The sequence below is a fragment of the Acanthopagrus latus genome, chromosome 23 (genome assembly GCF_904848185.1).
Source record: "Acanthopagrus latus isolate v.2019 chromosome 23, fAcaLat1.1, whole genome shotgun sequence".
In the NCBI taxonomy this organism is placed as follows: Eukaryota; Metazoa; Chordata; class Actinopteri; order Spariformes; family Sparidae; genus Acanthopagrus; species Acanthopagrus latus.
The window spans coordinates 23,823,509-23,850,513 of NC_051061.1; the positions used below are offsets into that span (position 1 = coordinate 23,823,509).

At 42.1% G+C, this 27,005-nt stretch overlaps 2 protein-coding genes and 2 long non-coding RNA genes across 5 annotated transcripts in view; 3 read left to right on the forward strand and 1 right to left on the reverse strand.

Annotated features, from left to right (window-relative positions):
• Positions 1-74: 74 nt before the first annotated feature.
• On the forward strand, positions 75-16,859 carry gig2e (grass carp reovirus (GCRV)-induced gene 2e). Its single transcript, XM_037088598.1, has 8 exons — positions 75-1,527; positions 4,124-4,627; positions 10,576-11,041; positions 12,878-12,884; positions 13,211-13,614; positions 15,317-15,834; positions 16,100-16,201; positions 16,515-16,859. The coding sequence occupies exons 2-8, from the start codon at positions 4,140-4,142 to the stop codon at positions 16,669-16,671; spliced, it is 2,142 nt and encodes a 713-aa protein (XP_036944493.1). The 5' UTR covers positions 75-1,527; positions 4,124-4,139; the 3' UTR covers positions 16,672-16,859.
• LOC119013745 lies at positions 14,125-23,651 on the reverse strand. The gene is made up of 4 exons (XR_005072812.1): positions 23,545-23,651; positions 22,129-22,221; positions 17,463-17,765; positions 14,125-14,970 (listed from the first exon to the last, which is right to left on the reverse strand). It is a non-coding gene; the product is annotated as an uncharacterized LOC119013745 (long non-coding RNA).
• Positions 23,357-24,938, forward strand: LOC119013746. The gene is made up of 5 exons (XR_005072813.1): positions 23,357-23,489; positions 23,562-23,770; positions 23,958-24,028; positions 24,147-24,274; positions 24,659-24,938. It is a non-coding gene; the product is annotated as an uncharacterized LOC119013746 (long non-coding RNA).
• Positions 24,939-26,186: 1,248 nt separating this feature from the next.
• The window catches only part of LOC119014553 (xylosyltransferase 1-like), a 32,679-nt gene continuing 31,860 nt past the window's right edge, over positions 26,187-27,005 (forward strand). The window contains exon 1 of one of the 2 annotated variants that reach the window (XM_037089843.1): positions 26,187-26,614. In XM_037089843.1, the coding sequence (XP_036945738.1) occupies positions 26,333-26,614 (282 nt within the window). In that variant the 5' untranslated portion in view covers positions 26,187-26,332. Of the gene's footprint in view, positions 26,826-27,005 lie in introns of both variants that reach the window. The other variant, XM_037089844.1, reaches the window with a different exon arrangement.

Here is a 27,005-nt window from a genome sequence, read left to right on the forward strand (position 1 = left end):
GTTGTTCTACTTCTTCTCCTCCTCCTCTGCCCTGCCTTTACTCCTCTTCTCTTTTTTCACCATACTCCTCCTGTTCATCCTCCTCTTCCTTCTTCTCCTCCGCCTCACCCTTTTCTTTTCCTCCTCCTCCTCCTTCTCTTCTTTTCCTCCTTCATCGTCGTCTTCTTCTCTGTGTTTCTTGGCAGATGTTGAAACTGTTTCATATTATCGTCTTTATTTATCGGCTACTCATTATTGACTGTTTAATCAATAATAAGCTAAAAATAAATCTGATGTAAACATCGTGCATCACCATGCAAACTCATTGGTTCCTACTGAATTCCTAAAACACCTCACCGATAAACAGTCGGGGGACTATTTTCAGTGGCGGATTAATCCAGAGGAAGAAGAAACATCAGGCTGTGATTCACACACAGAACATGTCAGCAGACACTTTATTGATGATAACAAAACTACAGAATATCAGCGGACTGATCCTTTAAGTGAACAGCTTCCTGTCTGATCACAGCTTCACGGTGCCTCGTTTCATTTTCATCAAGGTTTTGTTGACATTTGTACAGTTTCACACTTCGCTACTAAAACTTTAGTCAGATCTGATCCAACGTGTCGCATCATGTGAACGGCCTCCATGTGTGATGTCATCATCTGCAGTGAGACTCCAACAGTCGTCCTGTCGTCTGTCGTTTGTGTGTTTAACTGCTGCAGTGTCACAACGTGCCTGATGGATGACTGAGTCTGAACAGACTGACCTCGAGCAAAGACTCGTGATCTGGAGTTTATCTGAGGTCTCGTATTCAACCAAAGATCTTTGTCTGAATAAACCTTCACCTAATGACTGATTCTTGAGTTTGGTTTCATTTTCCAACAGAGAGAAAACACAAACACACAAAGAGCTTCAGAAGTTAGACGATCATTTATGTGTGGCGGACCCTGCCATCTCTCCAGCTTCGAGCAGTGTTCCAGCTCCCTGTTTTCCTCTGAGAACAGCAAATTCTGAGTTTGAGTTTCTTCTTCAGAACTGCACAGCGCCACTTTAAAGTCATCAGGAGTATTTATAAGAAAAACACTTCGACGTGCACTTAGGGGGCACCAAGATTCAAACCAGCAACCTTCTGATTACTAGATGACTCGCTCTACCTCCTGAACTACAGCCGCCTGATCTCCAGGCAGCTTCCTTTGGTTTGATTCATAAAAGCTGCCGAGCATTAAAAACTTTGCTTCAGCAGGTTTTAGGACGCCTGTTTGTATCTGACACACCTGCGATCCACAAAATCCAATCAGCTTAAACTGACGGCACCTGCCAGGTGATTTCTGCTCATATGAAGCCAAAACAAACGAGGGGTCAGTCAGGAAGAATCATGGAGCAACAGAGAGAATCAAAGCTTTTGAAAGATGAGACCACAGTGATGTTAGAGGAGACTGAAGCCAGACAACACGTTTATTCTGTGGACACACGGATCATGAAGGACGGAACCAGCAGCAGGATCTCCAGGGTCCAGGGTAAAAAAAGATCATTTCCACATCAAAGTAAGTTTTTTTTAATTATCACTAACACATGGTTTTCTACTTAAATGGTTTTCTACTTAAATTGTGTTTGAGATCAAAACTGATCCTAAGTCTGTTTTATAAGGGCTGTTAAACACCAGCTCACTCAAACTGCAGATTTCTTCCCATTAAAAGAGCTGAAGTTTTATCATATCTGTGGTTTGCAGAAACATATAATGCAAACATGTATTCTGGTGATTGTGACTGCTGTGCAGCTCATCTGCTGCTGTACATGAGCATGACAGAAACATTTTAATTTAGTAAAAGTTCACATCTAGTGAACTAATAGTTGAAGCCTGTAAAGCTGCATTATTCTCGTGCTCACACATGCCCATAAGTGCCTCTAACACACCCAAACTAGCACATCCTGTTGGATTGTAAACCAAAGTCATAAAACAGATCATACAGGTGAAACGAAAGTGGAGGCACATTTAAATTCCGCCTAAATCCTGGACGCCCGCACATGAAGCAGAGTGAACTTCTTGCAGCGTTTGCAGGAGATATTTTAGGACCTCGAGCTCACTGGAGACACAGTGACACTGGTTCTCTTTGTTTTTTCGTGACTGAATAAACAGAACTAAAAAAAAAAACTGATCTTAAAGGGATGTTTGGAAGAAAAGTTTCGTTCCCAACTCGTCAAAAACTGATGATCAGAGGTTGTAGGACGGTTCGGCCTCCATCCCAGAGCGTCATTATCAGCTTACAAATAGCCTCATTACAGGACGACACAATGTATACAGTTTATCTTCATTTATATGTGGCGGACCCTGCCACCTCTCCAGTTTCAAACAGAGTTCTGGCTCTTTGTTTTCCTCTGAGAACAACTCGTTTACTCTTCTGAAATGTTACAATTCTGAGTTTGAGTTTCTTCTTCACAACTGCACAGCGCCCCTCTGAAGTCACCAGGAGCATTTATAAAAAAACAAAACTTCAGATTCACATCATGAACTTGCATTTCTGTAGCACGTCACCAGTCTCCTGCCATGCCTTGCTCATCGGGAGCAATTTGGGCATCAGTATCTTGCTCAAGGACGCTTCGACCTGCAGCTGCATGCAGCTAGGGGGACCCGGGATTCAAACCAGCAACCTTCTGATTTCTAGACATCCCACTCTACCTCCTGAGCTACAGCCACCACATAGTTGAAGCCTGTAAAACTCTCGTGCTCACACATGATCATAAGGCCTCGAAATCACAGCGTCACTGTTGCAATACAACGCCCAAATAAGCACATCCTGTTAGACTGTACGAACGTCATAAAACAGATCATACAGGTGAAATGAAACTGAAGGCACATTTAAAGGAAATTCCGCCCAAATCCTGAACGCCCTTATATAAAGCAGAGTGAACTCACAGCCGGCACTCCTGGAGGAACTTTGAGAGGTACGTGGACAAACTTCTTATAGTTAAGATGATCAATATTTGTGTATGAGGGGATGATAGTTAGTCTGATTTTAATGGAACCTTCAGTACAACATGTTGATGATCTTGTCTGATGTAAATGCACATGTTGAACCGTGTTTAATCAGAGAGGGAGACGGAACATTTCTCAGGAAATAAACTCTCAACGTACAAGTTGGAAGGTCAAGACTGGAAAACTGTGACAGAATCCATTTAAAGAAACCGTCTGCAGTGATGGAACGTAACCGAGTACATTTACTGAAGTACTTTACTGAAGTTCAGTTTCGAGGGACTTGTACTTGAGTATTTCCATTTTCTGCTACTTTATTCTTCCGCTCTGCTGCTTGAGAGCCAAAGTAATGCATGTTTAAATGAAATCACTTATCAAGAATCTTTTTATAAAGAAGAATCTTTTATGTTAAAGAATGATTAAAATAACCAGAAAAATGCTTAATATCTGACCTAATAATCAATAATTAGTCAGCCTCTAGTTCACAGTGTATAGTTACTCTTACTTGTAGTTACGTGTAGATACTTAGATTCTTAGTAGATACGTAAAGACTTTTACTCAGTAGGGGAGACTGGGGTAAGTTGACCGACTCCTTGTTGCTGGGAAACGGTAAAAACATTGATCATGTGACCAAATATTTAGGAGGAAGGCATCATTTCATGGAGTCTGTCAAGGTAAGAACCACATGGGTAAAGTGGTTCAACATTTATTTAAAAAAAAAACAACTATTTTTCACTCTTGAAAGTGAATTTTGGCTATCATTAGTTTCATGAGAATTGTGTTTAGACCAAAACAGATAATTAAAAATTTGTTCTATACATCAGTTGTGGTAACTATGAGCTACAACATGAGGTCATAAACCGAAGTGCATAGAAGTGCACCATTTTAGATGTGGGGCACAACTTACCCCATACACGAGGTAAGCTGTGCCACAAGATCACTTTTTTGGACATGCTATATTGTCGAAACAGTTATGTTTACACTCATTCTGTTTGTTTGAAGGGATGCACAACATCCTGAAATATATGCAGATATATTAGTTAGTGACAAAAGTATGATTGCCTTGATGAAGTGATCCTAAATATGAAAAATGGATCATCTTACCCCAATCTCCCCTACAACTTTCAGGTATATTATGTTTGAGTGGAATCTAAACTTCTCTCCTGCAGAGATACTGACACCAACATGCAGTACCAGTGGGCTGAAGATGACTTTGACGTGCCTGCTGGTGTCGGTCGTCTGGGCCTCTCGGCACCAATAGATGGTAGAAAGTACGTCATGTACCATGGCACCACCAAGGGGAACGCTGACGCCATCCGGAGATCAGGCTTCCATCAGTCTGCAGACGGGATGCTCGGCCGCGGCGTCTACCTCAGCAGAGACCTGCAGAAAGCCAGCCGCTATCCCATCGATCACCCTGAGTCTGACAGGGCCGTCATCAAGGTTCTGGTCGACGTGGGGAGAGTGATCGTCATCAATCGTCAAAACCACCCTCATCAGAAGACCTGGCATGACCACGACTACGACACCGCCTGGGTGCCACCCAACTGTGGGATGGTGAAGAGCGGCTTGGAGGAGGATTGTGTCTGGGATCCAAATCGAATCCAGATCACCAAAATCATCAAACCACTCCCAGTCCAGTCCTCCTCTGGATATGGAGCACATGGCTACAAGTGAGCTCTCCCAACAGCTGCCAATTTATTCTTGTATATTTGGATTGAAATAAATGACATTTTATTTAGTAACTGTGTCATTGTCAGAATAAATTGGTGATGTTAAATCTGAGCTCCTGTCTGGTTTTGTTGAAGCATTAAATAGTAACACCAGAGTATGTGTGGGTGTTGGCCTCACCACTGCTGGTGTTGTGGCCTACAATCTTTCATGGGCCATTAGCACACTGTCTGCAACCTAGAGCCTGGAGTACCTTGTCTTATTTACACAGGACTAACTGACTCTGACCAGAACAGTTTTCAACAGAAGAAACAGACGTGAGACTTAAAACTTTTAGAAACGGAAGGAGAAGGCCAGATGTAGGTCTGACAGGGTCTCCTGAGTGGACTGACAATGTTCTCTGGGTTTGTTTGTTTTTTGGTCTAAATGTCCTGAAGGCAGAGCGATGCAGTTCTCGTGATGCGCTCAGCACATCGGATCACTCTGTGGAGAGATTTCCAGTCCTGGGTGTTGCAGTTGCCGTACCAGGCAGTGATGCTTCCAGAGATGACAGACTGGATAGCAGCAGAGAAGTTTCTCTGCAGCCCCTCAGACATCTGAGGTGATTCAGGTGCTGCCCAGCCTTCTTCACCAGTGAGGTGATGTGGGTCGTCCATGTTTGGTCCTCAGAGATATGAACCCCGAGGTACCTATAGCTGCTCACCTTCTCCACCGGGGTCCTGTAGATCTTTATTGATGTGTGATGGGACATATGCTCTCCCTCCTGAAATCTACCACCATCTCCTTGGTCTGCAAAGCTGCATAACATCTGCGCATAAGGCCTTGAAATCCTAAGGTCACTGCATCTACCACACCCCAATTAGCACATCTCGTTTAGATTGCTGACGAAAGTTATAAAACAGATCATACAGGTGAAACGAAAGTTAAAGTTCAATGCAAATTTATGGAAATTCCACCCAAGTCCTGAACGTTCTTATATAAAGCAGAGTGAACTCACAGCCGGCACTCCTGGACGAACTTTGAGAGGTACGTGGACAAACTTCTTATAGTTAAGATGATCAATATTTGTGTATGAGGGGATGATAGTTAGTCTGATTTTAATGAAACTTTCAGTACAACATGTTGTCCATGTTGAACCATGTTTAACCAAAGAGGGAGACGGTACATTTCTCAGTACGTTTATTCAAGTACTGTACTTACGTGCAATTTTGAGGTACTTGTACTTTACTTGAGTATTTCCATTTTCTGCTACTTTATTCTTCCACTCTGCTGCATCAGAGCCAAAGTAATGCAATTTTAAACAAAATTATTTTATCAACAATCTTTATATAATAAATAATGATTAAAATAATCAGAAAAATAATCAGTCAACCTCTAGTTCACAGTGTATAAATACTCTTACTTGTACTTTTGATACTTAAGTAGAGTTAATATTAGTTATATAAAGACTTTTACTCAATTCTACTCTATCTATTATTCTTTCTATTTTATTCTATTATAACATGATATTGACTTTCAGGTTTATTATGTTTGAGTGGAATCTGAACAGTAATAAACTTCTCTCCTGCAGAGATACTGACACCAACATGCAGTACGAGTGGGTTGATGATGACTCTGACCTGCCCCCTGGTGTCGGTTATCTGGGCCTCTCGGCACCAGAGGATGGTAAACAGTACGTCATGTACTATGGCACCACCAGGCAGAACGCTGAAGCCATCTCTGCATCAGGTTTTCACCAGTCTGCAGACGGGATGCTCGGCCCCGGGGTCTACCTCAGAGGAGAACTGCAGAAAGCCAGCCTCCATCCCACTGCAATCCCTGAGTCTGACAGGGCCGTCATCAAGGTTCTGGTCGACGTGGGGAGAGTGATCGCCATCAATCGTCAAAACCACCCTCATCAGAGGACCTGGCATGACCACGACTACGACACCGCCTGGGTGCCACCCAACGGTGGGATGGTGATGATCGGTTTGGAGGAGAATTGTGTCTGGGATCCAAAGCAAATCCAGATCATCAACATCATCAACCCAACCCCAGTCCAGTCCTCCTCTGGATATGGAGCACATGGCTACAAGTGAGCTCTCCCAACAGCTGCCAATTTATTCTTGTATTTTCAAATATATTTTTGTATATTTGGATTGAAATAAATGACATTTTATTTAGTAACTGTGTCATTGTCAGAATAAATTGGTGATGTTGAATCTGATCTCCTGTCTGGTTTTGTTGAAGCATTAAATATTAACACCAGAGTTTAGAGCAGTGAAGAGGCAGTGATGTAAAGAACAGAGAAGGTCGTGACAGATGAATCACGATCTGTCACATGTTACCTCTCTGTAGATGTGCAGCAGAGAATCCGAGCAGTAACAACGAGGTTTATGTGTCATGGGTTAATGCAGTGGAGCTCAGAGGGAGAACTGTGTGTGATCAGCCATCTTGTTTTTACATTTCTACTGTCGTCACATAAATGTGTTCATTCATCCTTGATGTAAAGGTGTGGGAGGTAGAGGACATCCCAAAGCTTTCCTCACAGAGTAACCTGCAAGTTTAATATACAGAGTCAGTGCTGACGACATCATTTCATTAACTGAAGATGGAGACTGGACTGATTTTACATTTGTTAGTCTGAGAATGAATAAATCATCCCAATTCTTTTTTAAACAAAAACAATTATTTAAATCCAAAACTTAATGTCTTCTGTAGTTATTCTTCTTCTTAAACATAACCAGAGCTAAAATATTAAATATTGGTGTCCCAGCATTAAAAAAAACCTTCATTCATTAATTTTTTATTTATTCTGGTGATTGTGATTGTTATGCAGCTTATCTGCTGCTGTACATGAGCATGACAGAAGTGAATGTTCACCTGGAATGACCCAACAGTGGAGACCTGTAAAGCTGCATAACTCCCATACTCACATCTGCACATAAGGCCTTGAGTTACCGACTTCATTGTTGTGGCGACCACACCCAAACTAGACTGTAAACAAAAGTCATAAAACAGATCATACAGGTGAAGCGAAAGCGAAGGTGTATTTATGGAAATTCTGCCCAAATTCTGAACGCCCTTATATAAGCAGAGTGAACTCACAGCCGGCACTCCTGGAGGAACTTTGAGAGGTACGTGGACAAACTTCTTATAGTTAAGATGATCAATATTTGTGTATGAGGGGATGATAGTTAGTCTGATTTTAATGGAACCTTCAGTACAACATGTTGATGATCTTGTCTGATGTAAATGCACATGTTGAACCGTGTTTAATCAGAGAGGGAGACGGAACATTTCTCAGGAAATAAACTCTCAACGTACAAGTTGGAAGGTCAAGACTGGAAAACTGTGACAGAATCCATTTAAAGAAACCGTCTGCAGTGATGGAACGTAACCGAGTACATTTACTGAAGTACTTTACTGAAGTTCAGCTTCGAGGGACTGAATATTGCACGTTGTGCTCTATTAAATGTCTGTGATCACTTTAATTACTATTTACTGTACAGATTACATGTTGCATCAGAGCAGTGCATTTTTAATGTATTTAATCGACTTATTAAAATAATAATATCTGACCTAATAATCAATAATCAGTCAACCTCTAGTTCACAGTGTATAATTACTCTTACTTGTACTTTTGATACTTAAGTAGAGTTAATATTAGTTATATAAAGACTTTTACTCAATTCTACTCTATTCTACTATTCTTTCTATTTTATTCTATTATAACATGATATTGACTTTCAGGTTTATTATGTTTGAGTGGAATCTGAACAGTAATAAACTTCTCTCCTGCAGAGATACTGACACCAACATGCAGTACGAGTGGGTTGATGATGACTCTGACCTGCCCCCTGGTGTCGGTCGTCTGGGCTCCTCGAAACCAGAGGATGGTAAACAGTACGTCATGTACTATGGCACCACCAGGCAGGATGCTGAAGCCATCTCTGCATCAGGTTTTCACCAGTCTGCAGACGGGATGCTCGGCCCCGGGGTCTACCTCAGAGGAGACCTGCAGAAAGCCAGCCTCCATCCCACTGCAATCCCTGAGTCTGACAGGGCCGTCATCAAGGTTGTGGTCGACGTGGGGAAAGTGATCGCCATCAATCGTCAAAACCACCCTCATCAGAGGACCTGGCATGACCACGACTACGACACCGCCTGGGTGCCACCCAACGGTGGGATGGTGATGATCGGTTTGGAGGAGAATTGTGTCTGGGATCCAAAGCAAATCCAGATCATCAACATCATCAACCCAACCCCAGTCCAGTCCTCCTCTGAAAGTGGAGCACATGGCTACAAGTGAGCTCTCCCAACAGCTGCCAATTTATTCTTGTATTTTCAAATATATTTTTGTATATTTGGATTGAAATAAATGACATTTTATTTAGTAAATGTGTCATTGTCAGAATAAATTGGTGATGTTGAATCTGATCTCCTGTCTGGTTTTGTTGAAGCATTAAATATTAACACCAGAGTTTAGAGCAGTGAAGAGGCAGTGATGTAAAGAACAGAGAAGGTCGTGACAGATGAATCACGATCTGTCACATGTTACCTCTCTGTAGATGTGCAGCAGAGAATCCGAGCAGTAACAACGAGGTTTATGTGTCATGGGTTAATGCAGTGGAGCTCAGAGGGAGAACTGTGTGTGATCAGCCATCTTGTTTTTACATTTCTACTGTCGTCACATAAATGTGTTCATTCATCCTTGATGTAAAGGTGTGGGAGGTAGAGGACATCCCAAAGCTTTCCTCACAGAGTAACCTGCAAGTTTAATATACAGAGTCAGTGCTGACGACATCATTTCATTAACTGAAGATGGAGACTGGACTGATTTTACATTTGTTAGTCTGAGAATGAATAAATCATCCCAATTCTTTTTAAACAAAAACAATTTATTTAAATCCAAAACTTAATGTCTTCTGTAGTTATTCTTGTTCTTAAACATAACCAGAGCTAAAATATTAAATATTGTTGTCCCAGCATTAAAAAAACCTAAAGGTTGATCATATCTGTGGTTTGCAGAAACATATAACGCAAACATTTATGCAGTTTATCTGCTGCTGTACATGAGCATGACAGAAGTGAATGTTCACCTGGAATGACCCAACAGTGGAGACCTGTAAAGCTGCATAACTCCCATACTCACATCTGCACATAAGGCCTTGAGTTACCGACTTCATTGTTGTGTCGACCACACCCAAATAAGCACATCCTGTTAGATTTTAAACGAAAGTCAAAAAATAGATCATACGGGTGAAACGAAACTGAAGGCACATTTAAAGGAAATTCCGCCCAAATCCTGAACGCCCTTATATAAAGCAGAGTGAACTCACAGCCGGCACTCCTGGAGGAACTTTGAGAGGTACGTGGACAAACTTCTTATAGTTAAGATGATCAATATTTGTGTATGAGGGGATGATAGTTAGTCTGATTTTAATGGAACCTTCAGTACAACATGTTGATGATCTTGTCTGATGTAAATGCACATGTTGAACCGTGTTTAATCAGAGAGGGAGACGGAACATTTCTCAGGAAATAAACTCTCAACGTACAAGTTGGAAGGTCAAGACTGGAAAACTGTGACAGAATCCATTTAAAGAAACCGTCTGCAGTGATGGAACGTAACCGAGTACATTTACTGAAGTACTTTACTGAAGTTCAGCTTCGAGGGACTGAATATTGCACGTTGTGCTCTATTAAATGTCTGTGATCACTTTAATTACTATTTACTGTACAGATTACATGTTGCATCAGAGCAGTTTAAGCAATTTAATTGACTTATTAAAATAATATCTGACCTAATAATCAATCATCAGTCAACTTCTAGTTCACAGTGTATAATTACTCTTACTTGTACTTTTGATACTTAAGTAGAGTTAATATTAGTTATATAAAGACTTTCACTCAAGAACGTCTTTCAGGTTTATTATGTTTGAGTGGAATCTAAACTTCTCTCCTGCAGAGATACTGACACCAACATGCAGTACCAGTGGGCTGAAGATGACTTTGACGTGCCTGCTGGTGTCGGTCGTCTGGGCCTCTCGGCACCAATAGATGGTAGAAAGTACGTCATGTACCATGGCACCACCAAGGGGAACGCTGAAACCATCCGGAGATCAGGCTTCCGTCAGTCTGCAGACGGGATGCTCGGCCGCGGCGTCTACCTCAGCAGAGACCTGCAGAAAGCCAGCCGCTATCCCATCGATCACCCTGAGTCTGACAGGGCCGTCATCAAGGTTCTGGTCAGCGTGGGGAAAGTGATCGCCATCAATCGTCAAAACCACCCTCATCAGAAGACCTGGCATAACTATGGCTACGACACCGCCTGGGTGCCACCCAACTGTGGGATGGTGAAGAGCGGCCTGGAGGAGGATTGTGTCTGGGATCCAAATCGAATCCAGATCACCAAAATCATCAAACCACTCCCAGTCCAATCCTCCTCTGGATATGGAGCACATGGCTACAAGTGAGCTCTCCCAACAGCTGCCAATTTATTCTTGTATTTTCAAATATATTTTTGTATATTTGGATTGACATAAATGACATTTTATTTAGTAACTGTGTCATTGTCAGAATAAATTGGTGATGTTGAATCTGATCTCCTGTCTGGTTTTGTTGAAGCATTAAATATTAACACCAGAGTTTAGAGCAGTGAAGAGGCAGTGATGTAAAGAACAGAGAAGGTCGTGACAGATGAATCACGATCTGTCACATGTTACCTCTCTGTAGATGTGCAGCAGAGAATCCGAGCAGTAACAACGAGGTTTATGTGTCATGGGTTAATGCAGTGGAGCTCAGAGGGAGAACTGTGTGTGATCAGCCATCTTGTTTTTACATTTCTACTGTCGTCACATAAATGTGTTCATTCATCCTTGATGTAAAGGTGTGGGAGGTAGAGGACATCCCAAAGCTTTCCTCGGGCTCAGTTACTCCTTTGAGCTAAAGTTAGCCACTAAAGTGGTTTGTTAGCCTTTAAAGGAGTGTCGCCCATTGCTGCTGCTGCTGCACTGTGCTTTAGCTCAGGGGCTGAGTGCTGTCACTCAAAACATACAGGAAGTCAGAGTCTTTGTTTGAGTGATGAGTCACAGCTTTGTTTTTTATTACTCACCCACACAAACAGCAAATAAGTGTTATTAATGCATCTGCACACACACACCTAAAGAACTTTTAAACTTGATTTAACATTAAAATGACTCATACTTGATCAAGGCTGCTGGTGACGTCAGCTTTCTGCCTGAGGCCGTGGTGGAGATTTACTCATATGAAGGAATGTCTGGTTTATTCTGTCATGTGGTTGTTCAGCCTTCACACTGGTTGTTAGTATGTCCGGAGGCTCCGGGTGTCCAGAGGTGCGGATAAGATGAGCCTTAAAGAAGTTCCTGAAAAAACAGCTTCAACAGAGTTTCACATCCTGCCAGGTGTTGTGATTCACGAGGGCTTTAGATGCCTTAAAGGAACAGTTCACCCAAAGATGAAACTTTTGCATCATAGCAAAACTGAGTTGCAGCATTCTCCTAAACAACTGAAGTAGCTGGAGTTTTGAAACTGAAAAAACAGTCGATAAACTGTACATGTTTTTAAGCTAAAATCTTCACTGTAGCTTCGAAGCTAAATGCATGACAATAACATCGTATGGAAAGTATTTCTTCTTCTCTCTCGCAGGCACCCAGCTGGAAAAACCAACATGTGTCCCGTAAGAAAGTAGGAGAGTCGTACTGATCCCGTGCTCTCCAATCACTGTTCATCTGCTGCAGGCTGGCAGGAAGAAAACTGACCCTCATACCCAAATAAGTACATCCTGTCTGCCTGTGAGTGAAACTTATGAAACAGTGCAAGAAGAGAAACGAAACTCAACTAAGAACGCATATTTGTGGGGTCTCTGCACAAAACCTGGAGGTCCGTCTAAAAAAGCAAAGTGAACTCACAGCCTGCACTGTCAGAGGAGCCTGGAGGAAGGTACGTCAACACACTCTGTCCCATAAAAAGTCTGCACTTTTACTCTTAATATAGTCAATGCTCTGTGAATGAGAATTATGAAGCCAGGACTTTATAGCTATTAGTTAAATTAAAGGCATGTGTGTTTATGAATGAAGGCAAACTCCACTACACTAAGAAAAACAACACAACAGTACAACAGTACAGAACAGTTGCTCTTCCTGTTGCTCTGAATGTGTCTCTCCACCGAGGTGAAGTTGGATATTGGATAGACATTCACTCTGGAGACATCCAGGGCGTCTCTGACTCGTTTCCCCCAGTGTTAGCAGCAGGACAGTTAGCGAACCTCCCAGAACTAAAAACCAATGCCGGACTGTCTTCCTATGATGGTTGAATGAGACACACAACTTTATATTAAATGTTAAGTGCTGCATCTAGCACTTAACATCAAGAACTTAAACTGGACCTTCGATATTGCAGCGTAACATCGAATCACTCCTGTATATTCTGGATTCTCTCCTGTATTGTCAATTTGCACTGATGTTTAGTGTCTTTGCATGGAACCCCTCAGAAGACTTTCCACTAATAACCCTCTCTCTCCGACAGGGAAGCCAACATGCAGTACCAGTGGGCTGAAGATGACTTCGATGTGCCCTATGGAGTGGGTCAGCTGGGCCTCTCTGCACCCGTCAGTGGTAGAAAGTACATCATGTACCATGGCACCACTAAGAGGGCTGCCCAGTCCATCATGTGGTCAGGTTTTCAGCAGTCTACAAAGGGGATGCTCGGCCGCGGCGTCTACCTCAGCAGAGACCTGCAGAAAGCCAGCCGCTATCCCATCGATCACCCCGAGTCTGACAGGGCCGTCATCAAGGTTCTGGTCGACGTGGGGAAAGTGATCGCCATCAATCGTCAAAACCACCCTCATCAGAAGACCTGGCATGACCTCGGCTACGACACCGCCTGGGTGCCACCCAACTGTGGGATGGTGAAGAGCGGCCTGGAGGAGGATTGTGTCTGGGATCCAAATCGAATCCAGATCATTAAAATCATCAACCCACTCCCAGTCCAACACCAGCACCCAGATCAAGCGTCCTCTGGAGCATGTTTCTATGTGTTTTTGAGCTTTATCATATTGTTTATTATTTTACTAAATTCGGAGAGAAACTGAATGACATTGCATTTTATTTGAAGTGTCATCATAACATGTAAAACAAATGGACCATATTGAAGTTGCTGTTTGGTTACCTGAAAGTAATGAGTGTAACTTTATTTGGTAAAACTGTTTTCCAAGACGGGCTCAGTTCCTCTTCGCCACGAGGGGGCTCAGGATGAGTTCTAACATTTAATAATACTAACACAAACTCAGAAATATTTAGGTTTTCCATTAGTGAATGAACCAGCTGTTCTCAGAGGAAAATAAGGTCCAAGGACTGTGAAGCGAGAAAGGTGGCAGGGTCCGCCACAGTATGAACTGTGTTGTCCTTTAAGGTCACTTTGTTTATTCAGTTTATTCAGTTATGAAAACAAACGGAGAGCAGAAAAAAAAAATCAGCCAATGAAAATCTTTCTCACATTTCACATTTCGAAATATGAAGATGTTTTTATTTTTACTTCTGCTCTCAAACTCGATTTCAGTACTTAATCTGTGAGGATGATACTTTTATCCTTCAGTAACTTCATGGCTCTTGTACTCAATTACTCTTGAGTACAAGTTTTTAGAGTTTTGACAATTTCTACTTCAACTCCACAAAGGCTCAGAGGCAGATATTCTACTTTTTACTACATTTACTGATGCACAATAAGACGGCAATAAAATATGGGTTGGAATAAAACAATATTGAGAATAAACCATAATACATTGGAAGCATTAGAAATAACCATTCACTGAGATTATCAAAAATGACAATTGCAAATGTCTTAAGAAATGTTAATGAAATAAAAGAAATACATGATAAATATATAAATGATAAAGTATGATTAAAAAAACAAGCCCATAAATAAATATTTTTTTCCAAGTCTTTACAACATCAGTGTTGAAAGTGAAAGTTTTAATGAGACACATTTATGGGAAATGCTGCGGTTTTAATTCTAAAACATTTGTTGTCACTGGAATGAAAACTGGTGCGTGAGCCAAATGAATACAAAAGAAAATATGCGGTGAATGCGGATCTGAAGGGCGCTGCCAGTCACCGAACCTGTTCCCCCTCAACTCATCTGTCACTGTACATGATGTGCAAACATATACATCCATCTGACTGTAAACGAAAGTGAAAGAATCATGCAAAAATGTCATGAAGGTCAAAGATGGACACACCTTTACCTGAAGGTCCCTCCCAAATCCTGATGGTCCTTATAAAAAGTGAACTCAGAGCCTGCAGTCTCAGGAACCTGGAGAAGGTAGGTGAACACACTTTATTCCCTGAAACAGAAAATATGATGAATATGAACAGCAAGTTTACATTAGTCTGTCAGAGGGACTGGGATTTTTTTTGTTTTTGTTTTTTATTTCACCCTCAGCACTAAAACATTTTTCTAAATGTTGTGTCTTATCTAAAGAGGATAAGAGAGCCGTTAAATAACACATCACTGGGGGTCATTAACAACAACCATTACTGTAATCACATTTATTATAACTTGAACTCTGGCGGTGAGTGAGTACAACTGGATGTGGATCCAAAGAAATGTACTTCTTGCTCTAGTGTGTTCAGTGTTGCTTCTTTGAATCAGCTCTTAACTCTAAACCTCTCTCCTACAGCGACACTGAGACCAACATGAACCAGCAGCAAACGTGGGCTGAAGATGACTTCGATGCGCCTGTTGGAGTAACTAAACTCGGTCAGGATGAACCGGTTAGTGGTAGAGAGTACATCATGTACCATGGCACCACCAAGCAGAACGCTAAAGCCATCCAGAAATCAGGTTTTCGTCAGTCTGCAGGCGGGATGCTCGGCCGCGGCGTCTACCTCAGCAGAGACCTGCAGAAAGCCAGCCGCTATCCCATCAGTCACCCTGAGTCTGACAGGGCCGTCCTTAGGGTTAAGGTCAACGTGGGGAAAGTGATCGCCATCAAATATCAAAACCACCCTGATCAGAAGACCTGGCATGACCTCGGCTACGACACCGCTTGGGTGCCACCCAACTGTGGGATGGTGAAGAGCGGCCTGGAGGAGGATTGTGTCTGGGATCCAAATCGAATCCAGATTATGAACATCATCAACCCAACCCCAGTCCAACGCCCACGCCCAGTCCAGCCCTCCAGTTCATGGAGTGGATGCAGCTACAGGTGAGCACCACAGTCATGTTAATTTCCACCTGTTCGTACACAGATTGAGCTCAAAGCACCACTGTGGTTTAAAGTTGGACTGAGCTCAACTTTTGTTGTAATGTGACATCATCTAGAAAGGCACTGTGATGTCCAATCTACAGGCTAAAGACATCCAGAGATTTAAATGGATTGTGTGTATTAATTCCTTAATTCATGTTTGGTTTAATTTGCAGAAGATGTTTGGTTTCTTTGCACTGAGGACTGTTGTTCCTCTTTCCTACAGTGGTTGGTTGCCGCCCTGTCAGGAAAACTACTGGCCTCAAAGCAGTTGGATGGGAAACAGTTGGATGTTTCCCCATTTTCAACCAATGATGCAGTCTCCCAGGTACAAGCTATACTGTGTCATATCATAGTATTTATATACTTAGATATCCTTTAGATTGCAGTGCATTTAGTGGTTGTTGAGATATTTCACTCAGAACCTCAAATGTCAACCTGAGAGAAGTGAGCAGATGTGTGAAGTCACGAGGATACATTCTTTGTATTTTCAAAAATATCAAAATATCTTTTCAGAATATTTGAAACAGTTTTCCTTATTTGTTGTTGAATCATTCATTCATGTTGTAGTGTCTGTCCTGCAGTGTTTCATTTGCGTCACGTCTAGTTTCTGTGCACTGAATCCTTCTCTCTCCCAACAGCAGCTCTGGCACCAGCAGGAATCAACTACAGTGGCTGGAAGATGACAGTGATCTTTCCTCGGAGGTTGGTAAAAAGAGCAGCTCTGGTAAAAAGACCACTGGTAAAAAGACCACCAAGCCCCGGGCCACCACCAGTAAGAAGAAGGAGAAGAAGTAAAAGTTCTGTACTCCACTACAAGGAAAAGCTTCTCTAGCCGTTATCCTGTTTGCAGGGTTTGTGCTAAGCTTGCCAATTATATTAAATTATCTTTGTCAGTAAATTCAATTTGGATGTTGGCGATCTTGTACCAAGAACGTAAATAAAATTTTAAAAAGCATGCAAATAAAATTTCCTGTTTCTTATCTGTCTCTGCTCATTCTTCAGCCTCATCAATAACAGTTCAGATCATGTTTCAAAGGAAAGTTCTGCACATGTAAGGAGCGTCTTTATCTCTGCCACTATTTAAAGATGGAGTGTGTAGTATTTAATGGCATGTGTCTGTGAGGATGGTACTTAAATCCTTCAGTAACTTCATGGCTCTCGTTCTCACACGGAGGTGGAATGTAACTAAAAACTTGTAGTCAATTACTCGACTTCAGTACCAACTGGAGAAGTTTTGACAATTTCTACTTCAACTCCACAAAAGGTCAGAGGCAGATATTCTACTTTTTACTACATTTATTGATGCACAATAAGACGGCAATATAAATATAAATAAATATGGGTTGGAATAAAACAATATTGAGAATAAACCATAATACATTGGAAGCATTAGAAATAACCATTCAACGAGATTATTAAATATGACATTTGGAAATGTCTTTAAAAATGTTAATGAAATAAAATAAATACATGATGAATATAAAAATGGTAAAGTTCAATGTTGATTATTGAGAGGGACAAAATGGCCGACAGCCATGGACATTAGACCGACCCTCAGTCGTACTCATTAACTACAAAATACTTACTTATTAAAAACAAAGATGGGAACATTAATAGGAAATCAGGATCAGGATTCAGTTCAGGAAGCCGTCGTCCAGCTGGTCCTCAGCAGCCTGTTCCTCTGTCACACTTCCAGCTCCTGGCTGCTCTCGTCCTGGAGAAACCAACAGTGACCATCAGCACTCAGCAGGTATATCAGCCATGTTTGATCCCCTCGTCAAGTCCAGGTGAAAGATCACACTTTCCCTTCAGGCTCCTGTGGAGGCTCGTCTCCATCGTTTGGCTCGACTTGTTCGTCTCGGTGATTCGTCCTTTTACTTGTCCATCACCTGCAAGATGAGAAAGAAGAGCAGTGGTAGTTTCATGTCTCTTTGTGCAGGTTTTGTGGGGGTTTGTGAATTTATGGAGGTTTGTAGAGATTGGGTGTGTCATTGTGGAGGTTTTGAGTGTCATTGTGGAGATTCTTTGTGTATTTATGGAAGTTTTTTGTGAATTTATGAAGTTTTGTGGAGTTTATGTGTTTATTTATGGAGGTTTTGTGTGTCATTGTGGAGGTTTTTTGTGAACTTGCAGAGGTTTTGTGTATTTGTGGATGTTTTTAATGAATTTGTGGACATTTTTAATGATTTTTTGTGTCATTTTGGAGGTTTTGAGTGTCATTGTGGAGGTTTTGTGTATTTGTGGAGATGTTTTGTGTCACTGTGAAGGTTTTGTGTGTTTTTATGTAAGTTTTTTGTGAATTTGTGAGGTTTTGAGGAGTTTATGTGTGTATTTATGGAGGTTTTGTGTGTCATTGTGGAGATTTTTTGTGAATTTGTTGATGTTTTTAATGAATTTGTGGAGGTTTATAGAGATTTTGTGTGTCATTGTGGAGGTTTTATGTGTCATTGTGGAAGTTTTGTGTATCATTGTCAAGCTTTTTGTGTATTTATAGAAGTTATTTGTGTTTTTTGGATTTTGTGTGTGTTTATGCATGTGTATTTTAGGTTTTTTGTGTCATTGTGAGGATTTGTAATCTTTTTGGGGGAGGTTTTGAATGTAAAAAGTATTTAACGTGTGAACACACTGAGAGCTGCAACATTAGAACCAGTGACAGGTGAAATAAGTAACATGGATGATTTTGTTCCAATGCCATGTTCGGTTGTGAAGCCATGAGTCCTGGCATTCATGTGGATGTCTCTTTGACAGACATCAGTCACCCAAACACAGCAGCAGACCAAGTACACCCCGTCATGGCAGCAGCACTCCTTGGTGGCAGTGCCCCCCCGCTCAGGAACGACCCGAGGAACGTGGGAAAGAGCTCAGGGTGTCAACCTGACCTCCAGACTCCCCAGATCTCAATCCAGCTGAGCTTCCACTGGATGCAGTCAGAGCCAAGAACAATCCATGGGGGCCCCAACATGGATGGTAGTTGGTTCTGATGCATCCAACAGATGTTCAGCTGGATTGGGATCTGGACAATGAGGAGGCCAGTTTGACACCTTGGGTTCTTTGCCATGAGGGGGTGCAGTTGGTCTGAACGGTGTTTGGGTGGCTGGTGTTTGTCAAAGAGAATCCACAGAAATGACAGAACTCAAAGTTTCCCAGCAGAACATTTGATTGTAACAAGATGATCAATGCTCACTTCACTTGTCAGTTGTTTTAATCTTGTGGCTGAACAGTGAAGATATACATGTTAAATACTTTTTATATTTTGCATAAACTGAGTTTTTAACTATATTACTCATACTTTCAGTGCACTTTGTCTAACAGCTTTAGTTACTAGTTACTTTGCAGATTCATATAATCAATATTAAATATTCGCTGATCAAACATGATGTATCATTATAGATTAAGCTACCCAGCGTTAAAAGCAGAAAGTTGAGGCCTTAGAGAGGAAATGTGAGGACAATAATTAATCAATGGATTAACTGCGTGATGTCAGCATACTCATAAAGCAATTCTGTAGAAAGGCAGATGATTTTTGAGTCTCATTCTCAGGTTGTCAAATAATGCACTTTGTGGGCTAACAGGACTCAGAAGCCCTTTATAGATAGAAAAGGCGGCACATTTGCTCCAAGTTAACAGTGAGAAGACTTGTATTTTCATATACTTTTTTTCAAGATATATTTTTTGTGTTTATCCAGTAGCTGTAAAAACACTCCTTGAATCCTGTGGTTTTTGAGATGGGGCCTCAGTCTGCTCTGGTTGGTCGGTTCACATAAGCCTGATAATCAGGTTTGCCTGGCAGAACACTAACAACTGGATCACTATCACTGAACTTTGTGCCAAGAACTCTATGGTGGTGAACTGGTTGTTGTCGCTTACTGTGCTCATCATTGTTTAGCTAACACTGCTAGACTGAAAAGCTTCATACCACGATGTTTTCTCCAGCAAAACAACAACTTCCAAGGCTTCGTAAAGATTATCAAACACTCTATGAACCCACAGTAGCACACTCGAGTGGAAATGGATCTGAACTGAAAACAAACCTTCAATACACTCAGAGGGACATATGAAAACTACAACTGCTCAAGCTGTTTGAAGCTATCAGTTCGTTGCACTTCTACCATGAACATGACCACAACAACTGCTTCCAAACAAAAAACGTCACCACAACACAATCGGATCCTTATTAGTGGTCTGCTGGGCAGTGAGGCCGAGGGCCCTGTAACAGCTTTGTAATGATCTCTGCATGGTGTTTATCAAGCAGGATGCTGTTACACACAGTTGCAAAGAAAATGAATTCCTGCAGTTGTTTTAATTTAGTTCTACCACAGAGGTTCAACATCATCTTCAAGCAAAGGCATCGCGCCCATACACACTGAACTCGCGAGGGAAATCGTCATGGACAGATGAGGGCAGAGATCCAAGCTGCTTTAGTGGCGTCAGGCTAGCTTCTACCGTGGCCCTGAGCATGTCCCTAGCCAGGCCGAGGCCCAAGCTAAACACGCACACTATGTGCACGCTTCTACCATACCATAGGTGTCTGAACATGAGGGACCTGTAAGTTGGCGGGATCGCACGAGGGCTCGTAAGATACGCTATTACCAATACCAGCAACTGATCAAAGGCCTGACTACTGCCATTCATGGAAAACACTGCTTACAGCTCCGATGGACTGCACTCGGGCATTTGCCATTGAAGATAGCTGAAGTCTGCTCAAGTTAACCAGTAAAATATATTTATAACACCAGGTTAGCCAGGCAGACCACTAACAGGTGGATTACTGTTACTGAGCTTTTGTCCCTCAAAAGCTCTTTATCACCAGGCCTCCAAAACAACATGTGTCCACTCAGTTCTGCTGTAGCTCTCAATCCGCTGCACTTCTACCATGAGTAACAACAACAATGTTAACACCAGGCTCTGCTCAACATCGTCTATACACTCAGAAGGACATAGACAAACTAACAACCGTTCAAGCAAAACCTCACAAGGCCACAAAATGAAGCTGATCATTGAAAATGTATAAGTCCCAGCTCAAAACCCACAGGGTTCATAGGAAGTAGAAGTACTTTAAACAGGTTTTGTTTTACTGAGAGGAAACCTAAAAAAATATGGTTACAGTGCCTAAATGCATGTTAGATCTGATTCATAAAGTATCTAACATGTGTACACACTGAGAGCTGCAACATTAGAACCAGTGACAGGTGAAATAAGTAACATGGATGATTTTGTTCCAATGCCATGTTCGGCTGTGAAGCCATGAGTCCTAGCATTCATGTGGATGTCTCTTTGACAGACATCAGTCACCCAAACACAGCAGCAGACCAAGTACACCCCCTCATGGCAGCAGCACTCCTTGGTGGCAGTGCCCCCCCTCTCAGGAACGACCCGAGGAACGTGGGAAAGAGCTCAAGGTGTCAACCTGACCTCCAGACTCCCCAGATCTCAATCCAACTGAGCTTCCACTGGATGCAGTCAGAGCCAAGAACAATCCATGGGGGCCCCAACATGGATGGTAGTTGGTTCTGATGCATCCAACAGATGTTCAGCTGGATTGGGATCTGGACAATGAGGAGGCCAGTTTGACACCTTGGGTTCTTTGCCATGAGTGGGTGCAGTTGGTCTGAACGGTGTTTGGGTGGCTGGTGTTTGTCAAAGAGAATCCACAGAAATGACAGAACTCAAAGTTTCCCAGCAGAACATTTGATTGTAACAAGATGATCAATGCTCACTTCACTTGTCAGTTGTTTTAATGTTGTGGCTGAACAGTGAAGATATACATGTTAAATGAAATATAATCATATCATTTATATTATATATAAATGAGATCAAATAAATCCACGCGTTCTAAACAAACATACTGTTTATATTTCCTCTCAGTAAACAAGACCAAAAGACTGAAACAATGCCTACAATATAGCACTTTCACATTCCAAAAAACTACTTTTACTTCCTTCTTTTATTTCCCATTTAAGTAACTTGTACATCACTTGTTTGGAAATTTGTTTGCCAGTTTAATTATTATTATTATATATATATATATATATTTTTTTTTTTTAAAGACAAACAGAAAGGGAGGGAGAGAGACTACTGTCCCAACAGTGACACTGTCATGGCTTCTGCCAACACAAACTGTCAGTATTCAACGACCTGAGAATGAGACTCGACTACCCTCTAGAATCATTTACTGATCCTGAGTATTAATGAACAGCAACTGACAAAACTCACACTTTCTGCCTTTAATTTTTGCACCTATATTGCACTGACCTGGTTGGACCAGGTGTGTCTCCTCTCCGGGTCTGATCACCATACAGGTCAGAGCTGTTTCACCTGAAGCTGAAGTCAAGTCCCACTGTTCACCTGGAGAGAGGAGGAGGCACTTTAGTATAACATGATGACTACATGCATACATGCGTGTGTGTGTGTATTCCGATTGTAACAGGGAAAAAACATAGAGCAGAGTACAGACACACATTCCTTACAGAACTACAATTTTATAATAAAGAATGGCATATAGAAGTCTGTAACCATGTGCATGACATCACTTCAGGAGTCTCACATCACTCTGGACTGTAAAATCTACTAAAATCTGATTTAATACATGTGTTTTTTTAAAGGTAAACCAAAAGTAAACCAAATGTATTAAGTCCTGATAACATTTAGTGCTTCATACACCAGTAATATGATAAGTCTATCTTTTCACACACTGGGAGTCAGTTCAGTGATTTAAATAACACTTAAACCACAACTGAGACAAACACACTCATACTATCTGTGCAGGCTACAGTGAAGCTGCATTTGTATGTATAATGTTAAACTACTTTAGCTGCTCAGAATGACCTTCTAGATGCTGACATACTAACAGACATTATTACAATAGACAACACATGCAGCCTGTTAACTAACTGTGCTGTAATAATGAGAGTTAACAAGCTAACATTACACAGCAGGATAATGGCGTCATGCTAACACTCGCTAACAAACAAATGTTAGCTAACATGCAAACCAGTCTGTAAAAACACGACGATGAAATGACTCAGACGTCTTTATAAGCTCATTATAGTATCAGTACATGGTTCATGTGTCTTTACCCGTTAATAAAGGCAGCTGAGCCGCTGATAACATGTTTCCCAAACCAGGCAGTGCATCTCCAACAACTTTAAACTCAGCTAGCTAACACAACATAACCACTCATTTACACTGACCAGCAAACGTTAGCTAACCAGACTTCAAGCCGATTTTACCAAAACTACAGACGTGTTTTGGGAAAGTGATCTTAATTTAATTAGCTGTGCATTATTCATGTAATAAACACGGCAGAGAAAAACAGCCAAAATCACAATGGAGTTTGGTGCACCGAGCAAAACAACGTCCATAGTAGATTTAATTGGATGTAATTAAAGGATTATGTTCCCCCCGAATTTACCTCAACACTTAATAGTTAAATGAGACGTCTTCAGCTTCATGTTCAGAGTTATTTCAGAAACATTTGAGGCTAAAACAAATCTCATGGATATGATCGGGAGGCTGGCTCCCTGTTAACCCGCACATATGTAGAACAATGTAGTTATTATGTCGAGCTCCCTGTTATATGAAGGAACATCACCTGGGCTTATTAACTGAGATCTGTAAGTAATTGTAACTGGACACATAAAGCAGATTCATACAGAACAGTTTACTCACCGTGTTTGTGTCCTCAGAGAAGAGCAGCAGGGACCAGAGTGACGATCTGTCAGCTATTATTATAGGCATCTACAGTTTTGGAGGGAAATGCACTATGTTCACGCGGGAAACGAGCGAGACCGCCCCTTTTAGCGCGCACAACCTGGATTCGTCAGAAAATCTGTGGGCGGGACTTACTTTACTACGTTTAACTTGGACAACCAGAAGGAGACTTATCTGTATGCAGGTAAACTCAGGTGGTAGAACAGGTGTGTCACATGTGGATTGTTTGTTTTCGCCCCAGGTTCGAATCCAGGCGCAGGGTCCTTTACTGCACCCCGTTTCCTGTATTCTCCTGATCTGTATTGTTATTGATTATTGTTGAATTAAACTGTCCTTAAGTTGCTGTGACACACAAATATCCCTGTTTGCAGAGCCAATAAAATTGTTCTGATTCTGATTCTGAGTCAGTCACGATGCATCCAATCATGAATTTCATGAGGAGGTCAGTGACATAATATTCTGATTAGTCATAAATAAGAAAAAAATTCTAAATATTTTATCACATTATATTTGTGTTGGAACGGTCACATGGTTCTGTCATCGACCCTAATGTCCAGTAGGTGGCGCCTGTTTGACACAGTCCCTTCAGGTTTGACAACAGAGGGGCTGCAGGTGGTGACGGTGGGTCAGACTGCAGTCTCACATCAGACCCATGAAACATACCACACTTTTACAGTTATTATTCCAGGTAATAAACTGGAGATATCATGAAGGCATCCTTTCAGAATTCAAAATAAAGGACGGGGGGGGGGGACGACGACATTGTTTCCATAAGTAGTCCAAGATTCATGTACTGCTGAGTTTAGTACTTCCTAGACTACTTGCATGCATGATATGAAGTACTTTTACTGCGTATATAGCGGTTGTTGAGATATTTCACTCAGAACTATAGCAGATGTGTGAAGTCACATTTACATTTAGGGCATTTATGTTTTCAGAAATATCAAAACATTTTTCTTATTTGTAGTAGTTTGTTGTTAAATCATTTATTTATTTTGTAGTGTCTTTCCTGTATTGTTTCATTTGCGTCATGTCCAGTTTCTGTGCACTGAATCCTTCTCTCTCCTGACAGCAGCGATGGCACCAGCAGGTATCAGCTGTTGAAAATGACAGTGATCTTTCCTTGGAGGTCGGTCAACAGACCAGCTCTGGTAAAAAGACCAAGACCCGGGCCACCACCAGAAGAAGCACGATGAAGAAGTAAAAGTTCTGTACTCCACTACAAGTAAAAGCTTCTAGCTGTTATCCTGTTTGCAGGGTTTGTGCTAAGCTTACCAATTATGTCACATAATCTTTATTACTATATTTAACCAACCAAACCAAAGCATGCAAATAAAGTCTCCTGTTCGTCATCTGTCTCTGCTCATTCTTCAGCCTCATCACTTACAGTTTAGATCGTGTTTCAAAGGAAAGTTCTGCACATGTACGGAGCATCTTTTGGGGATTTATGGAGTCATTATCTCCTCCATTAATGTTCAGTTTAGTTGCCCACAAAACATTTGCTGAGCTTCACAGTAAAACAGAGTTCTGCAAAACAACTGAAGTGGCTGGAGATTTATAATCTCAGTCTAAAACTGAAATCTTCAAGAGGACAGATCAGGTAAAATGTAAAGAAACTTCCACGTTCTTCCCAAAAACAGGCAGCACCTGAGCAACGTGACGTCTTCACCATGGAGACCAGAAATAGGACAGAAAGACAAATACATCCACACAAAGAGGCAAAACACGAGGACACAATTCACACAGACGGACACAAAGATCCAGATGTGAAACGTCTGGAATGAGGCCTCTGGAAGAAGATGGACAGAACAAAACCGTGACAGAACGAGTGGAGGGGGAAGATTTCATGATCGGGTCTATTTTTAGATGTTCATTCAATTAGATTTCTGGCACTTTCTCTGCAATATGCATGAAATCAGACTAATCTGGTGGAAAGTGTATTAGCAGACGAGCAGAGTGAGATTCATAGAACTGCTGGAGCATACTGTGTGTGTGTGTGTGTGTGTGTGTGTGTGTGTGTGTGTGTGTGTTTACTGCATGGATGAAGACGTTTAAGACCTCGTTAGTTTGTGTTTATTTTGAATATTATTTTAATTATCTTTCACTGTTATTTGCTGTGATTTTACGTCTTGATAAAAGTTTGTGTCTCTGAAAAGAAAAGAAAATGATTGAATATGACAATTAAAAATGTCTTGTGTTGTGGGACCTGATGTTCCTCTGAGAGCACAGAACAGATCAACATGTCTGACTTTCTGTTATCACCTCAATAATATTGTGAGGTCAGATTTCTTCTCAAAACAACATTTTGTATTTTATAGCTCCATGTAAAGCGCTTCAGACTAAACACCCTAAGACCGACTGTATATAAGGTACAGGTGTACTCCAGGTGTACTCCAGGTGTTAGATGGGGCCCGGGGCCCTGGAGGTCCTGGCTCCTGTTTCACAGCGACGTCATCTGCTCCCAAAGTCCAAAATAAAAGCTTCTCTAAACTGTTGAGTCGTTGTTGGCCACATGAGGGCCTCTGAGTCCTCTCTGCTACCTCCAAACCTCCAAACCTCTCTCCTCTTTTCAAGCCTTTGCCAAATTCCCTCCTCCCTCCCTCCCTCCCTCCTCCTCCTCCTCCTCCTCCTCCTCTCTGCCTGCCAGTAGCCCCTCTCAGGCCGTGTAGGGGAGCATTCACACCCCGCTGTCGGCGTTTAGCGGATGGGGCTCTCAGCTTGAGCCGGAGGGAGGAGGAGGAGAACGATGAACGGTAACCCGTGTGCCCGCAGGCTGGCCCGGCGCTCCAAGTCCGCCCTGCTGATCGCCGCTCTGGCCGTCCTGCTGGTCCAGACTCTCATCGTGTGGAACTTCAGCAGCCTGGACTCTGCCGGCGGGGACGGAGGCGCCCGGAGCCGGGAGAAGAGAGAGGACCGAGCCGGGGGGCTCAACAAAGCCGACGGGGAGCACCCGAGGAGGGGGCTGCAGAAGAAGGGCGACCCGCCGCCGCCGCTCGGGAAGGCGGCCGTTCGGCACAAGCTGCAGGCGGTAGGTTTGAAAGATCTGAGTGAGGTGTGAGTCTGAGATGTTTCTGCACCTGTGTGTCCTCTGACGGCCGGAGAACGAGGGTTTGTCTCCGAGGACAAACCGCATGGCAGCTACAGAGAAGATGCTGCCGAGTGGCCGCAGCTGCTCGCCTGTTGTTTTGGCATTTGCATCAACACAGTTGGCCGCTTTCGTCGCTTGTGTGGAGAACTGGGTCGGTAGGCCAAACTTCATACCAAAATCTGCCAATTTAACGGATCATTAAGAGGCAATATTGCAGATAAAACGATAATTGCAGCTACTGTTCAGTCGACTATAAGCAAGTCCAGTGTAAGAGCAGCGTTTGAAGTCAAAGCTAGAATAAATGTGTTTGTTTCACAGTTTTTTCTTGAAG